At 34.1% G+C, this 17382-nt stretch overlaps 2 protein-coding genes across 3 annotated transcripts in view; one reads left to right on the top strand and one right to left on the bottom strand.

Annotated features, from left to right (window-relative positions):
* LOC121128302 (dual specificity tyrosine-phosphorylation-regulated kinase 2) overlaps positions 1–2675 on the bottom strand; it is a 44109-nt gene extending 41434 nt beyond the window's left edge. The window contains exons 1-2 of one of the 2 annotated variants that reach the window (XM_040723892.2): positions 2209–2675; positions 1143–1985 (exon numbers count right to left, since the gene is read on the bottom strand). In XM_040723892.2, the coding sequence (XP_040579826.1) occupies positions 1143–1985; positions 2209–2337 (972 nt within the window). In that variant the 5' untranslated portion in view covers positions 2338–2675. Of the gene's footprint in view, positions 1–1142; positions 1989–2208 lie in introns of both variants that reach the window. The other variant, XM_040723891.2, reaches the window with a different exon arrangement.
* A 6312-nt stretch (positions 2676–8987) lies between these two features.
* Sec24CD (Secretory 24CD) lies at positions 8988–15806 on the top strand. Its single transcript, XM_040723050.2, has 3 exons — positions 8988–10593; positions 10652–14472; positions 14542–15806. Exons 1-3 carry the CDS (start codon positions 10550–10552, stop codon positions 15306–15308), a joined length of 4632 nt encoding a protein of 1543 aa, XP_040578984.1. The 5' UTR covers positions 8988–10549; the 3' UTR covers positions 15309–15806.
* The last annotated feature ends 1576 nt before the right edge of the window (positions 15807–17382 follow it).

Consider the following 17382-nt stretch of genomic DNA (forward strand, 5'->3'; position numbering starts at 1 on the left):
AATATCTTCTTGAGTAAAACACTATATAGGCAAGATTTTCAAATTAAAAAAAAATCATCTTCTGATTTACATATGAAATATGAATGATAATATTCTTATTTAAAATCAAAATATACCTTTATGCAATAATAATAGGCAATAGGAATAGGAACTTTATACAAGTTTGAAGAGCATTTCAAATAGTAACAACACTACTATAACAACACAAGGGAGGAGAGAGGAGAAAAAAGAAGGGGGAAGAAGAGGAGAAGAAGAAGAAAATAGAGGGTTAGCAAACAAAGAATTCTATACATCTATACACCCTGACGCACATCTAACATTCCCTCTCCCCTTATCATAAAATGGAAACAAATACATTATTTTCCGAGTCTCCACCACACAAATTAATGTTGACAACACACCCTCAGTTATACAGAAGAGACCTTTTATTAGACTTAATATTGATCAAAATAGTTTTTCACTATTTATAAAAGCACCATCAGTTAGTTTTAAAATAGGAATCAAATAATGACTCCTCTTCATATCGGAATGAAAAAGAAGGGAAAATATCAGTTATTTATAAACTACAAAATGTTATTTTAGAAAAAGTCCAGTACAACACTTTCATAATATATGTAACTGATTGCCCATCTATTTATAATTTAAAAAATGGGTTCAAGGTTCAGGAGAAACAGCGGTAATAATATGGACCGATGATGTTATTCCCAACAAAGATTAAATCACGTTTCTAAAAATATATTTAAATAGGCTGTACAAACCATTCACTATAGATTCATATGATGTAGAATTCATATTTTAAAAAGAAATACGGAATTGTATACAAATCAATAGATCGATTGGTAGAGTATTTAAAAGGAAAATGATGACTATAGAATATCATAGATATATATATATATCACTTTCCAAAATATGACCAGTGCACAATCAAAATTTCAGTTATTAAGGATATATATACATAAATAAATGAATTATGGAATACCTGTGCCTAACCAATGGTAATAGGTAATAGTATAAAAACAATACACACATCACCGACATTCAATAACAACATCATGGAATAAATAACATAAGAAATAAACAAAAATATAATAATAATGACTAATAGATAGATAGATTTAGGTGAATGTATTTTTTGTCTTTACCTTAATTCCACTTCTGCCCTGTTGTTTGAGTAAAACATTTTCAGGTTTAAGATCGCAATGAATAATTCTGCTTCTATAAAGTAGATCTAAGCATTGTAATAACGAATGAGCGAATTTTCTGACGAGTTGAAGAGAGAAGCCTTGAAACTTATTTTTCCTAATTAATTCGTATAGATTAATGGACAAGAGCTCAAAGGTGATGCAGGTATGACAACGGAATATGAAATGATCATACATGTGTATGAGATTGTAAGTGCCTTCTTTGTCTTGAATACGAAGGTGCTCAAGTATGCGTATCTCTTCTTGAGCCTGTCTATGAAACCTTTTTTCATTCCTCACCATTTTGAGAGCAACATGACAATGATTTTTATGATCATAGGCCTTGACAACCTGTCCGAATGAGCCTTTACCAATGACTTTGAGCACCTCATAGCGGTAGGCAAGATGATCGTGAGGGATATAGTTGTAAGATCCTTGATCATCATCATAGCCACTATTATTGGGTCCTCCGAGTGTGGCCGGGAGTTTTTTGGCATTGGCTCCGATGAAATAGATTTGAGAGTATCCGCTGATTTCATAGTGTTCATAGACGGAGAGTTTGTTCATATAGAGATTAAGGACTTGTTCCGGAGTGGCAACATTGGTTTTAGGTTTGTTTTTAGTTGTATTTGAAGTGGTGTTGGTGGAGGAGGAGGTGATGGAAGTGTCCAGAGCACCCACAGACTCCTCATTAACAGTACCATTGGTTGTGTTATGGTTATTATTGTAGATATTGTTGTTTTCTGCGTCTCCTGACATGATTGCGCACACACCGCTGCTGCTGCTGCTATGATAATCACTCTTCTTCTAGGAGCAAGAAAAAACTCTCAACTCAGTTCCAAACACTCTTTCTACTCCAATTTACTCATTCACATTCAATCAAACTCATTAGTTATTACTAATAAGTTACTTTTATTATTGACGATTTCACCCTTTTAAGCCCTTTTCCTCCCTTTCCCCAAAGATCAAGGATGGATAGGAAAACAAAAAGTGAACTAAATTGAAGTAGAAATCTTTAATATTTAACCTTTAAGTCATCCTCATAATTTGAAACATAATTGCAGTTATTATTGGGCGTGTTGGCCGAGGAATTGGCAGCCGAAGAGGAAGTCCCGTTGATATTGGCCAGTAAGGAACGTGTTCGAGACAATGGCATGATCAATCATCCCTCACAGCACTTTTTTAGCTCCTATTATAAGTATGAATTTAACAACACATTTAAAAAAATATTCCCAAAAACAAATGACAAATATTTTCAGTATGTAGAATGTCAAGATAACCACACAGCCACACACACCCTTAGACAAGCTAAGACTAAATCCTCTAATAAAAGAAAGATCTGCAGGCCGGCCTTTTCTTCTTTTTTTTTGATTTATTTATTTCACTCTCTCCTTTAAGTGGATTCTTCATATACAACTACTAGCGCCATAGACTCTTTCTTACCCCTCCTACACCCTATTATTTCAAGTTTTTATTTCTATCATAGATGCCGCTACATGGACAATTTACTGTAACTCGAGATGTTACTTTCCGAGCGCGAGGATCAGCTGATTTTTAAACAACTATTTAGCTGTGCCATACATGCCTCGTTTTTTTATTGTATAAAAAGAAAGAGGAGCTGAGAGACGGGGGGGGGGGGGGAGAAGGAAAAGGGAGGAATTTGGAGGAAAGAATTGAAGGGGGTTGACGCGAACGGGGGGAAGGGGGATAGAGAGGGTGAGTGAATTTAAAACTTCCCAATGAATAATAGATACTTTTGTAATAAATGATTAAATGTACTAATGAGATTCTGAATCTCCCACGAAGGGGTTTCTACTCCTAGTTATTATAATATTTGAAATAAACAGCAACAAATTGGTATAATATGTTTATTATTATTTTCCATTCTTCTAAAAAAAGAAGATGAAATCTTGGAAATAAACTGGCAATTATTAATATAATGAATTAAGATGTTTGTGTTTCGTGTAACTTCAAAGTACTGTTCGTATACGTTCTATCAAGAAAGGATTATTTGCTCATACGACAACATAAGTCAATGAATAAAATCATAAGTGAACTAAAAATAGTACTATACAAAACTGGATGTTATCCAAACAATTATAAAATATATCCTAATAATATACAATTATAATATTATATTCCTTACATTACATACTCTATCTATAAGTACGGGGTGCATTCTTCAATTTATTAAAAGAGGGTGGTGTTAGGTGTACATGTACTTGATTTATTATCTCTAAAACTATACTAAGTAGTCTAAAGGCATTTATTTGGATAATAGTCCCTCATGTAATAGAAAAAACAATCTTAAGTATTTAATTAATATAAAATATTATATCTCCGAGACGAATGAAGGATATAAATAAGCTAAAATGATAACTCAGATAAAAATATATGTAATCAATATTTCGAAAAAACAAAAATTGATATTGGATATTCAACTTCCTTCTATAAATATAATACATAGATTGATAATATTATAAGTTAACATAAGACATAGCAAAAGTAAAAACAATATAATAAACCTTGACAGTGAAATAAGATGATGATGATTTCAACTACTATGTGCATATATATTATATATGTATATATTTCTAAAGTAACTTGAGCTAGCCGCATTTGTTTGTAAACGGTCGTGCATGAAAATATGAAAAAACAAGACCGCAATTATGAAATTATACTCAAACAGCAAACATTCAGATAATTCAATAAATAATTACTTAAATATGAATACAATTATAAGGTGAGTCCTATTCATCTTAAAATAAGGTTTTATTGAATACAGAGCGAGATATGTATCTTTTTTAAGGAATAAAATATGTAATCCTTTCCTCATTGATACGTGTTCATCTAAGCCAGTCAAATATTATTTGAAACCTATAAATTTCTATAGGTTAATTCACTTCTATTTTTTCAAAGTTTCAAACTAGGGACATATCTTTGACCTAACTCGGAGGGGCCCTGACAAAGAATGTAGATAATATAAAAAAACATGCAAACATCAATTATACAATTTATTTCAATTTGAATGTGTCAATCTCAGATAGATCACATACATAATCACATGTTGTGTACAGGTTGCGAGGTCTGTACAAATTGAGGCGTGTTAATGAATAACAGTCACGGTACCCTTGAAACTGCAGTTATGACAGTAGTCTGGGATGACCTGCGGAAAATATTAATTTAACCAGAAAAGCAGCAGGTAAAAATGGATGTATGCACCAGAGGTGATGCTAATTTTAATAAATAAGTGGGATTTAACAACTTATTTTTTCCAAGTACTCTCAATAGTAAGGATGAAAAAATATTCATGGGTATAATCAGAAATATTTCAATATAGCATGTTTCTCATATTTTAAAAATTAGGTTTAAAATTCGAATTAAAAATATCATCGATGGAGTAGGCCAAAAAAATGATAGTTGCTTAGTGTAGTTCACCTATTTAATCTGACTCTAGTTTCAACCATATTTAGATAAACTAATTTCAATCCTCTGGGAAGAAATAATACTTTTATTCAACTATAACAACAAAGGTACTTTTAAAAGGTTTGAATTTGATACTAATTATTTCACGGCAAATCAATTAATTAAGTAGAAATTTGATTTGCTGCAAGGAATGATTGATTCAATCTCAAATACTTCAAATAAATATTTTATAAATACACAAAAAATACATATCACCCACATATTTTTTTTGCATTTGCTATAATAACAGTGCAGCTGTAGTTTCTCAGCTTATTTTATGGCTGAGTTTCATAAATGAAATAATATAATTTTTGTAGTTGCTGCCTGAATAGAAGTTTTATTATTTTCCATTAATGTTATCATTATTCTTGAAGAGAGAACATAGTTAAGTAGCCAAAAAGCCAAAAAGTAACACTGACTATTTATTATGGAGTTTTAAATGTAAGACCCTGTTGGACTCGGAGTACAATTGAGGATCGATATCGGAGAAATTCCTGTCTATATGTATCATTGCTACATACGGAGGGGTGTTTGAGTTTATTTCCTTTATCTCATAATTACTCGCAGCTAATTTAAAGAAATGTTATGACAGGTAAGATCTATTTTCCTTACCATTCTTTAAATTGTCATGGTAACCATGTTAATTTTCGATTTCTTTTTTAGCACAATGACATATTTTTTTCTACTTTGCTGATATTTGGCTTCTTATAGTTTGGTCTCTGATTTAGTTATGGTCCTATGGATGAGAATCTGATAAGATTTCTGAACTAACACTCTTTTCCCAAACAAAAATTATGATAATGCTCCGGATAAGTGATAATACATTTATGATGAGTAATTGAACCGTTATATTAGAAAAAATATCCATTTTTCTATCAATGGTTGATGTGACCAACAAATAATTGTATGTACCTGTTAATAATGTACTTATTATTTCATGTTTCAAGGCTGTAAGTAGTTTGAAATTAGATTAAAATCGTATTTCAATTAATTTTAGGGTTAATATTTTTTTATTTTTTTCAGAATGGAATATTTGAACGCTGGTACACTTATAATTAAATATAAAGTTATGATAAGTCCTTGCGACTTATGATTCATAAGTCATGATGGTTGTTAAATTAAAAAAGTTATAAGATATTAATTATGTGGATTTAATGAAAAATAATTATTGGATCTTTATTACTGCTATATTTACACTGTCCATTACTAGAATAAATTAATTATTTCGAAATTACCACTTTAATGTTTTTTTGTTACACATAATATGCAACATACTCATAAACGTTTTTTTTTATATAATACTCAATTAAAATATATCAAATTCGACTTTTTTTAAATCTGCAATAACCCTGCTAGTAAGTGTGAATAGACATTGGTATCATATCAAATGAGCTCTTATACTATAAGAACTCATTGGTTTTTTCTTTCATAAAATTATTTTCAGGTCAAAATAAAAAAAGGATTGAAGGGATATAGAACCTTTAAGTTTAATTTTTTTCAACAATAAGTTTCATGAGTGAAACCAAGGTGACATCTTTTTACAAAAAAAAGGACTATTTCATTATTCTTTGTCCACAATTAATTATAAATTATAATTTAGAGTAAATGCTGCTAACACTTCAAATAACATATTTTGTAACTAAACACGCTACTATATTTTTATTTGTGGCTGGATTGACCGGCTTAATTAGAACTGGCTGGTTGGCAGTGGCGCCAAATGGAAGAAAAAATAAGTAAAAGAAGAAAACTGAACATGTTAGTATCATATCAGTATTAATATTATTATTGTTTGGAACTCAATGAAGGATGTCGGACGATATTGAGTTGGCTTATATATTTTCGCTATGTGATGTGGGCCTTAAGGGTTATGTGACATCGGAGGACATCATTAAGGTGGGTGCCGAGTACGGACCAGAATTGAGTACAATTTTAAATATCCTACGACTTCGTGATGGGGATCGTCTAACACTTTGTGAATTCATTCGGCGCGTAAACGAATCTGAAAATATACAAAATTGTTCATCTCTTGAGGATCAAGACTCATGTTTGAGTTGTCCTCCATCAGATTATACAAGTGGTTTAGGAAGCTCTTTGAGGGCAGAGGAAGACTTCGATCTGGATGTGTCTGATATGAGATATACTCTTCGAAAACTGGAAGATAGCTTGTCCATTATGAAAGAATCACAAATCGATGTTAAACATGATCTTTCTCAGATTCTTGAGTCTGTTACACATATTGACAAAAAAGACATAAATCGTCGACGCATTGATCGAGAACATGAAACTGAGTTGGAGAAAATGCGTGAGCACTTTGTAGCTGAATTAAATAGGCAGAAGGAATTTTACTGTATACAATTGAATGAAAAAGCTATCGAGATTCAAGACTATAAAAGACAATTTAGTGTGGTTGCCGAAGAACATAATAAAGAAAAAGAACTTCTTCGATCTGAGGTGGAATCTTTAAAATTATTTAATGTCGTTTTGGAACAAAAGTTAGAATATTTGAGAGACTCTCACTCTAGCGAAAACTCTGAAATCAATCGACAATGGAGACAAATCCAGCTTGACAAGGACAGATTAGAAGACGACAAAATTGCCATAGGATTTCAAAGGATATGTGTATCTACTGATTCTGAGGATCTTAAACTTGAGAAAAATGAATTTGATCGCTATCAAAGAAGTTCTATAGCCAGGAATTCTAGTCCATTTAATTATTTTAATGAATTATCTCCAAATTTTGAAACCTTTCAATCAGAGAATGAAAATCTTAAGATTTCTTTTGAAGAATCTGAATTAAGTAATCGTGAACTTAAGAAATGCAATGAAGAATTAAGGCTTGAGCTATTCAACGCTAAAAGTGAAATTATCGAATTAAAAAAAAAGATGGATCCGCTAAGTTTAAAGAGTGGTCTCATTAGTCAATTTCGTGATACTCTACAGAGGAAGAAGGATTCAAAATCTCGATATTATGATATTTTAAATTCTGAACGTCATGCTCATCTGGAAAGAGAGCGTGAATTATTAATAAAAAATGATAACCTTTCTGCACAGTTATCAGAAATTAGGAAACGTCAGGTTCAAAGTGACAGGAAGAAAACCCCTCCTCCAAAATGTATAATTACTGAAGAAGATAAAGAAGTTAATAAGCAAATAACGTTTGAGAAAAAGTGTTTGTCCCTCATTATTGACGACTTGAAATCTGCTAATCAAAACTTAACAGATAACCTGAGAATACTTGAGAAAGAAAATAAAAAAAATAATTTACAAATTGATTTGGAAAAGGATGTCCATTTGCAACCCAAATATATCCAAAAAGTTAATCCTCGACCTCGAGTGTTCTCTAACACGTCTCTCAAACAACCAAAAAAATTGACCGAAAAGATATCCTCATTTTCAAAAAGCATGAGTTCTCTTAATATTTACTAACAATAATTAGTAATAATTGTATATATACAATATCTCTTAAATTTTAAAATCACTCACCTACGTTTTTTTGTTTATGTGTTTTTTCTTTGGTAATGTAGAATTCATTACATTTATTTTTGTATCATTTTTTGCCAACGTAGGATTTGAATAAATACTTATAATACTTTTTTGAACAGACATAAAATGCATCATCATCCGAGATGTTATAACTAATCTGGATTTAAAAAGTTTAAAAATTCAAATCTGAATACCAAAGAAGTTTCAATAAATAATGAAACTTTGTAAAAAGCGTTTTCCCGTGAAGTCTTCATTATTGACGTCGGACATTTTGGGAGCCTTAACAATCAAGTTTCATAACAATGAAAGCCCCTTTTCTGTAATATTAAGGGAAAATAGTGAACTATAGGATGTCAAAATGGGATCAACAATCAAAAGGACTTCAACATTATTCTCTATTTAAAATGTGTTCCTTATTTGGCTAGTTTTAGTAAACATCTTACACTAAAATGTATTTAAAATATGTTAGTACATCGTTGTGCGAGCTTATTTCAATATTTTATACAATAAGTCAACAATTAAAATGAAAAAATAAGATATTTTTCATCATCATTCTACTTTTCTATTACTCGAAAGATAAAACAAATTATCTCAACAAATCTAGCTATTTTTAGGGATTTTGAGTACATATTACTTTTCATTCAAATATTAGTGTTTATCATTGACATAAAGTAGTATACAATGTATGTGTGAAATCTTTTTTTATTCTTAAAAACCATTTTATGAAGTTACATCAGGGTCTTTTCGGAATTTGTGAATTTTATATAGTAAAAATATCAATTTTATGCCCCCAAGATAGGCTTTCCTTCAATTATGATGCAATTTATGACGTCAGTGAAAACGCTTAATACAATTTTACTAAAGGTTTAATTTTTTACTCTCCACTATCAGTAGTAAAGTACACAAAATAATTTAAATTTATATCCAACAAATAGTAAAATAAGATTTTAAGCTAGACTTGCATACTCTTTTCTCATTATTACTAAAAGAAATGAAAAGACTGGACATAATATTATCCACAAATTATTTCCTAGCTAATTCATACTTACTCCTTGATTTTTTTTTTTTTTGATCAATACATAAGTACAATAAATTTCTTAAAAATGAATATCAAATTTAAAAAATATTCAATAAGCTATCAAGACCTAATGATCGTCATCTCCATTTTGACAAAAATATAATCCTGCATCTTGAGTCTTCATTCCAAAGATAGTGCATATAATAGTTAAAACTGAATCGTAATGGGTACATAAATGAGTTTGCCTATACTTCCCTGAAATATCATAATCATGATTATTTTTTAACACAAAATAAATAACATTCAAAAAACGTAAATAAATATTTAGTTAATAGTTATGATATACTATTGCATGATGATTAATTAGAGTGAAGGGATTTTCGATTATTGAGTTCTGCTCATTTGTTTAATGCTTTCCATCCAACATAGGTAGAAATTTTTCTTGGAGAGCATTGGCAAGCTAAATTATGCACGACAAAGAGCTAGATCCTTAAAAAAAAGATTAATAGTGGGGTACTTTTTTCGAAATGAAGACAATAAAAATCATGAAACTAATGGCAAAATTAATTATATTTTACATATTATATATCCAATGAGCTAATCTCATTAGTATTTTTCACCCATACATACATGAAAATTAACATGATTATATCCAATTAATGCAGTTCCTCAAATTGAAAAGACATCAATTTAAAAATATGAACGTAACATGAATCATGAATTACGAGGATGGATTCATCTGAAAAGAGAATTTAGACCTTGATACAAACCTGAGGCACAACTGACTCACCAACAAGTCATGGCTAGCTAGGCATGGAATGACGTTGTAATAGATGACGTGCATGATCATGATGTCAAAATTTTCTCTCCTTTTCCTCTCTGCATGTGACGTAAGATCCATGATTAAAAAGAAGACCTACTACTACCTATTAGGCTATTATAAATAATATAAGTTATTATTTTATAACATAGTATGTAACAACTTTGAGAAATATTTTATTAATGTATGACGTTTCAGCTGCTGTCTTTGCTTACAAAAGGACGTACACAGAAAGAAAATGAAGTGAATTTTTAGTGAAAGAAGAAGGGTGGCCGCGAAGGAGGATCCCTGGATAGAAAGAGAAAGGAAATAAAACGAAGAAGAAGAGAAAAGGAGTTGTGAGTTGTGTGAAGTTGTGACGTGGCGTTTCATATCTCGGGTTTAAGCCTGAGTGCGGGTATAGAGAGAGAGAAGAATAAAGAGAGAGAGAGAGAGATGATTAAGAAAAAGAAAAAAAATATTCGGACTCAGACGTTCAAAAAAACGGGAACTAATCATTGACAAGTGAATATCTTGAAGTCCTCTAATCCAGCACTATTTCATATTTGAGTCGCATTCAAGTTTTTATACAAGAGTAAAGTAATGTCCTTGGGACCTCCTCACCCCCATCAAAGGCCTGCAGTGAGGTAAGTGTATTCTTCTCAGCACAAGTGAATGAATGTACTAATGATGATTAATTGATAGTCCTGGACTCGCTGGTCCCATGGGAAGCATGAACTTGGGTCCTCCAATTCCTTCTTCCAATGGATTGACAAATGGCCTTCATCCTCCAAAAGTAGGTACGTCTCAGGCTGGAGAAGTCGGAAGCCCTTTGCAGAATGTCCTTGGACCCAAAGGCCCGGGACAAGGGTTTTCCCCTTCCACTCCCCATTTTGGGACTCCAATGCCTTTTTCATCCGGGGGGCCATCACCCAGACAGCCTCCGCCAGTCTCGAGTCCCTTCCCTTCTTCCCTCTCATCACCAATGCAGATTGGACCCCCATCCATGGGGAGTGGGAAGCCCTTGATGCCTCCACCTGTTGGGGCATCCACATTAATACAAGCACAAGGGAATGGCGGAAGAAGCACTCCTGGGAGCATGCTGCCGCCGCTTCCTCCCTCCATATCCACTCATGGACCTTCCCCCACCTCCATTCAAACAAACAAACAAAGTGGGGCTCCTCTTGATGCAAATCCCTCATCTTCAGCAGCATTTGATGCATCCATGTCAAATGCTTCTCTTTCTGGAATAGCCTCACAAAGTCCTATGGGAGGAATGTATGGGATAGGTAGATCTACACCGATGTCATCTTCAGGTGATATGCCTCCCAAGTCATCAACAGGTGGGCCTCCTCTAATGTCATCTTCTGGTGGATTTGATTCTATGTCTCCACATCCCATGCAATCATCGGCTGGAATAACTCTTACATCTACTTCTAGTGGACCACCTCCAATGCCATCATCCAGTGGAATGCCTCCCGCGTCTACTACTGGTGGACCACCTCCAATGCCATCATTTAATGGAATGTCTACGTCTGGTGGGCCTTCTAATATTTTATCTTCAAATGGAATTCCTCCTGCATCTTCCGCCAGTGGCCCACCTCTAATGTCATCACCGGATGGAATGTCTCTTATGTCTTCTAAAGGATCACCTATGCCTGGACTAGGTGAAAAGATTCAAACGTCTATGACAAGTGAATTATTACCCACTCCAGTGACATCAGCACCTGTAGAAAGTTTTTCGGGCATGTCTTCTATGTCTGTACCAGGAGGTGCATCCCTAAAATCATCATTGACTAATCATTCTTCAATGGGGATGCCACCCATGTCTAGACAAGGTGTATCTTCGTCAATGGGGATGCCACCCATATCTACACAAGGTGCATCCTCATCAATGGGGATGCCACCCATGTCTACACATGGTTTATCCTCTCCAATGGGGATGCCACCCATGTCTACACAAGCTGTGTCCTCTCCAATGGGGATGATGCCAGCAAAGTCTCCATTAGGTGGTCCATCTTCAATTGGTGCTCGACCTACAACCACTCCTGGAGGGTTTCCTCCCATGCCAACCTCTGAAGCGCCAGCTATTTCTACCCCTGGAGGTTTCCCCCCTATGTCTACTCCAGGAGGTTTCCCTCCTATGTCTTCTCCTGGAGGGCCCCTAATGGGTATGCCACCTATGTCTACTCCTGGAGGCTTTCCTCCCACATCAACATCTAGTAGAACTCAAATAGGTGTATCACCCATCCTTAATCCTGGAGGGTCATCCATAGGTATGCAACCAATGCCAACTCCTGGTGCATCCCCTATGGGAATGCCGCCTATGTCAACTCCTGGTGCACACCCCATGGGAATGACATCTATATCAACTCCTGGAGCACCCCCCATGGGAATGACACCTATGCAAACACCTTGTGCACCCCCCATGGGAATGCCATCTATGCAAACACCCGGTGCACCCCCCATGGGAATGCCACCTATGCAAACACCCGGTGCTACCCCCATGGGAATGCCACCTATGCAAACACCCGGTGCACACCCCATGGGAATGCCACCTATGCAAACACCCGGTGCACCCTCCATGGGAATGCCACCTATGCAAACACCTGGGGCACCCCCAATGGGAATGCCACCTATGCTAACGCCTGGTACATCTCACATGGGAATGCCACCTATGCTAACGCCTGGTGCATCCCCCATGGGAATGCCACCTATGTCTACACCTGGGGCACCTCCTTCTATGTCTACACCCGGAGGTTTTCCTCCAAGATCAGGTACATTACCTCCTCCCCCTGGGCCTGGTATGTCAAATTCCCATGGTGGACTTAGACCTGGTGGATATCCAAATATACAACAACCTGTATCAAATGCTGGTGGAATGCAACCACCAATGATGGGCGCTCAACCAGGATATCCATCTCAGTCTCAGTTTGGAGGTGCTCCTTCGAGCGGAAAAAGAGGACTAGATCCGGATAATATGCCTAGTCCCATAGCAGTAATGGAAGATGATTCAAAAAATAATTCTGGCTTTTTTGATACAAGAGAGAAGGGATTAGTTCCTCCCCTAGTTACAACAAAGTTTGTTGTGAGAGATTGTGGAAATGCCTCTCCAAGATATGTTAGATCAACTATGTATCACATTCCTGCTACTCCTGATCTTATGAAACAATGTGGAGTACCTTTTGGCTTAGTTATAACACCATTGGCTTTAACTAATGAAGGAGAATCAGAACCCGCCGTTACTGATTTTGGACCCGGAGGTCCTGTACGTTGTGTACGTTGTAAAGCATATATGTGTCCTTTTATGCAATTTGTTGATGGTGGTCGGAGATTTCAATGTATATTTTGTAAAGCTACCTCCGATGTTCCTCAAGAATATTTTCAACATTTGGACCATAATGGAATGAGACTTGATCATTATCAAAGACCTGAGTTATGTATGGGAACATATGAGGTTATGGCCACAAAAGAATATTGTCGAGAGTCAGTGGAGCCTCTTACACCTGGAATCATATTTGCTATTGATGTTTCCTATCCAATGATCAAGGAAGGGATTGTGAACCTTGTGTGCCAAAATATGAAAGAGTTACTCAAAACATTACCCACTGATATCCATTGTGACAAAGATAAAATGAAAGTGGGTTTTATGGCATATGACAATAAGATCAATTTTTACAATATCAAAGGTGTTCTGACTCAACCCCAACAAATGACTGTCAGTGATGTTAATGATATGTTTGTTCCTCTGGTTGATGGCTTTATGGTGGATATCAAGGATGCTGAATCTGTAATTAACAGTCTAATGGAACAAATTCCTGTTTTATTTGGAGAAACTCGTGAAACTGAAACCATGTTAGGTCCTGTTATTCAAGCTGGAAAAGAAGCATTTAAAGCGGCAAAGTGCTCCGGAAAATTAGTTGTTTTCCATCACAATCTTCCTATTTGTGATGCCCCAGGAAAACTTATTAATCGAGATGATCGAAAGCTTCTTAATACTGAGAAGGAAAAAGCGGTTTTATCTCCACAATCAAGGTTCTATAACGAACTTGGACAGGAGTGTGTTTCGGTGGGATGTTCAGTCGATCTTTTCCTTTTCAATAATGCCTACATAGATGTTGCCACTTTGAGTCAAATTTGTAGACTTACAGGAGGTCAACTTTACAAATACACCTACTTTCAATCTGAGTTAGATGGAGAAAGATTTCTAAGTGATCTAAGACATAATATCAAACGATCCGTTGTGTTCGATGCTATTATGAGAGTAAGAACTTCGACTGGTGTTCGACCAGTTGACTTCTTTGGAAGTTTTTATATGGCCAATTCTACAGACACAGAACTTGCTTCAATAAACTCTGATATGTCTGTAGCTTGTGAGATTAAGCACGATGACAAATTGACAGATGAGGATGGTGTTTATATACAAATCGCTTTGTTGTTCACATCTTGTTCTGGACAGCGTAGGCTACGAATAATTAATTTATCACTTAACACTGGTACCAATTTAGCTGATATGTATAGATCATGTAAGTAAAAACTCTCAAGAAATATTAATTATTTGTATATTTTTATTTGGTTTTTTATATTGTTTTTAGGTGATTTGGACACGATAATAAACTTCACTGCGAAACAATCAATCAGCCGTCTGATGGAGTCAAATCCAAAAACAGTGAAAGAGTTACTTATCAACAATTGTGCCCAAATACTAGCTTGTTATCGTAAAAATTGTGCATCCAATTCATCTGTGGGTCAATTAATTCTTCCAGAGTGCATGAAATTACTTCCTCTCTACACCAATTGTCTCATTAAATCAGATGCTTTGGTTGGAGGTCAGGATGTTGGATGTGATGAGCGAGCCTTTTTAATGAGTATTGTTTGTAGTATGGATGTCAAATCTTCAGTTTCATTCTTTTATCCGAGCCTTATTCCAATTCATGATGTTGATCCCACAGAAAGTCACATCCCTAAAATAATAAGGTGCAGTTACGAAAAGATACGGGAAGATGGTGTTTATCTTTTGGAAAATGGTTTACACATATTTATGTACATTGGATTAGGAACAGATTCATCCTGGGTTAAAGACATTTTTGGGGTGGAAAGTGCTTCTCAAATTGATGTTGAGAAAGTAAGATTTGATCAAGTTAGAGATAATCCTCGTTATAAGAGAGTCTCTGGAATTATAAGAGATCTTAGAATGAGAAGATCAAGATACATGAGGCTTTTCTTTGTTCGACCGAAAGATAAATTAGATATACTCTTTAAACATTTTCTATGTGAAGATCGTACTGGACATGATGGTAACTTTTCCTACGTTGATTTCCTTTGCTTTATGCATAAAGAGATTCGAGCCCTTCTCGGATGAATCATCAATAATTTTATCTTCATTTTTTTACGCGCTCTATTGTTTAAAGAATTTAAAATTTATCAAAGTTACAATTTTAAAAATATTTATATCTTATATAATAGTCTCTTTTTTTAAAAAGAAGAAAACACAAGTGTATAGAATATGTATCAATTTGTATTGGTTGGAATATGTTGACGAATTTTAAGTATAACTATTTTTATTATATTTGATGCTTTGACTACAGTTTTTTTAATAGAAACAAACTCTATCACCCACTCCTTCCCTTTTGGAATATAAATCATATTGAAATAGTGATTATATACATTTATTTATGAATTTATAAATAAATGTATCTATATATGTATGCAATTCAGAATTCCATATAGTAACAGCGGCATTTGACGGTGAGAACAAAATGATCTTTCGCTTTTATAAAAACATGTATTTCAGTAAATAAGCTAAAATGATACAAATTAAAAAAAGAACAATAAATGAATCGGTAAATTTGCTCCTGTAGATGGAATGTCCTTATTGTGTTCAATACATCATGGAAGTACTTCAATTTCTCTTACGTCCTGTGGTTGTAGTTGTATACTTATGTATGCCTTGAACTTACTTTAAACCAATTTAGGATCGAAGTTTTCTTTGATTCGAAACCTGAATAAGATTATATATATTTTTGTGGTAAAATAGAAGAAAGATTGAATTAATAGCATGAAATGAAGGCGTTCCCACCTTTTTGAAAAGAAGGAAAAGAAAGAAAGAAAGCACCCCCTAAAAATGAAGAGTAAAAATCCATAATATTTGTCCAAGTTGTTTCATTTTCTCTTTTGTCCTTCCGAAATCCTCTTTGATGGTCGATCCATAAGACTAACACATAAATATTAGAACATGCATTTATTTGAATACGTACATTAAAACAAATTCATTATTGATCAAATTAAAAAAAATATATTAGAAAATTAATGCAGATTTAAATGGGAGAATAATAATCGGCCTCAGGATGTCCTTTCCCGGCTTTCATCGATTTTGCATTGTTCTTCAAGAACAAATTACAAAAGTTTGACCTATGAAACGAGATGCAAAGTCGGGTCCGGACCAACTGCCACCGTCAGATATCTTCTTATACACAGGAAGTCGGAAGAGTATATCACAATTTGAACACGTCTTCTATTGGATTGAGGAGTTTTTTTAAAACTTGAATAACTCAAGAGATACACAATTTCTTTGTCTTTGGAGTAAGTTTGTAAGAGTGAAACAAAAGTATACTCTGTATCTTTTATTCTTCTTTAGAAAGGGACTCTTCGTTTTCACAACAGAGAATTGAGTGCGTATTGGAAGAAGAAGCTTACGGAAGAAAGAGTTTTTTAAATAATAAAAATACATCATACACAATAAGAGAAAGCTCTTTAATCGATTTTGCCCAGGGTTCCTCTTCTCTCCCTCCAAAAAAGCGTTTTTTTTTAATCCAAAGAACAGCCTCTTCCTTCCTCTTACTCCTAAATAGAAATAAAAATGACTCTCTAGCACCGTACTGATGATAGTTGCCGCTTTCTAAAAATGAGAAATATTTTTTTTAGATTCGTTCTTCTACATAATACAAAAAATAAGAACAAAAGATGTGTGTCTGGTAAATAACTACTATTAGAAATATATATATATATGATCTTATTTAGTTGTTATATACTTTACCCATTATAGTACATACAAGCTGAGAGTCTTCCGAGAAGAAAGTTATTGAAGAAAGCCCCTCTTGAAAAAATCTTTCAAATAACCTACGTAGGTACAATATTATGTGGAAGGAAAAGGATAGAAGAGAGCCCAGAAGAGTCTTTCTCATTTTTGATTGCTGCAGGTGTAATTTTCGTTATATCATCAACTATCTCACTTTTTTTACTCAATTCCTTCACTCCCAAAATAATAATAATAATAATGATAGATCACTCAAGAAAACAAACTTTTTTCCTTCAAAACATCCTCTTTGTTAGTCATATAAATAAATATAAACGGATATATTTTCGTATAATATAATTAGATTTCTAGAGTAGGTTGAGCAATCAATAAGCTAGAGAACAAATGGAAACCCCATCTC

Source organism: Lepeophtheirus salmonis, chromosome 13 (genome assembly GCF_016086655.4).
Source record: "Lepeophtheirus salmonis chromosome 13, UVic_Lsal_1.4, whole genome shotgun sequence".
Classification (NCBI taxonomy): domain Eukaryota; kingdom Metazoa; phylum Arthropoda; class Copepoda; order Siphonostomatoida; family Caligidae; genus Lepeophtheirus; species Lepeophtheirus salmonis.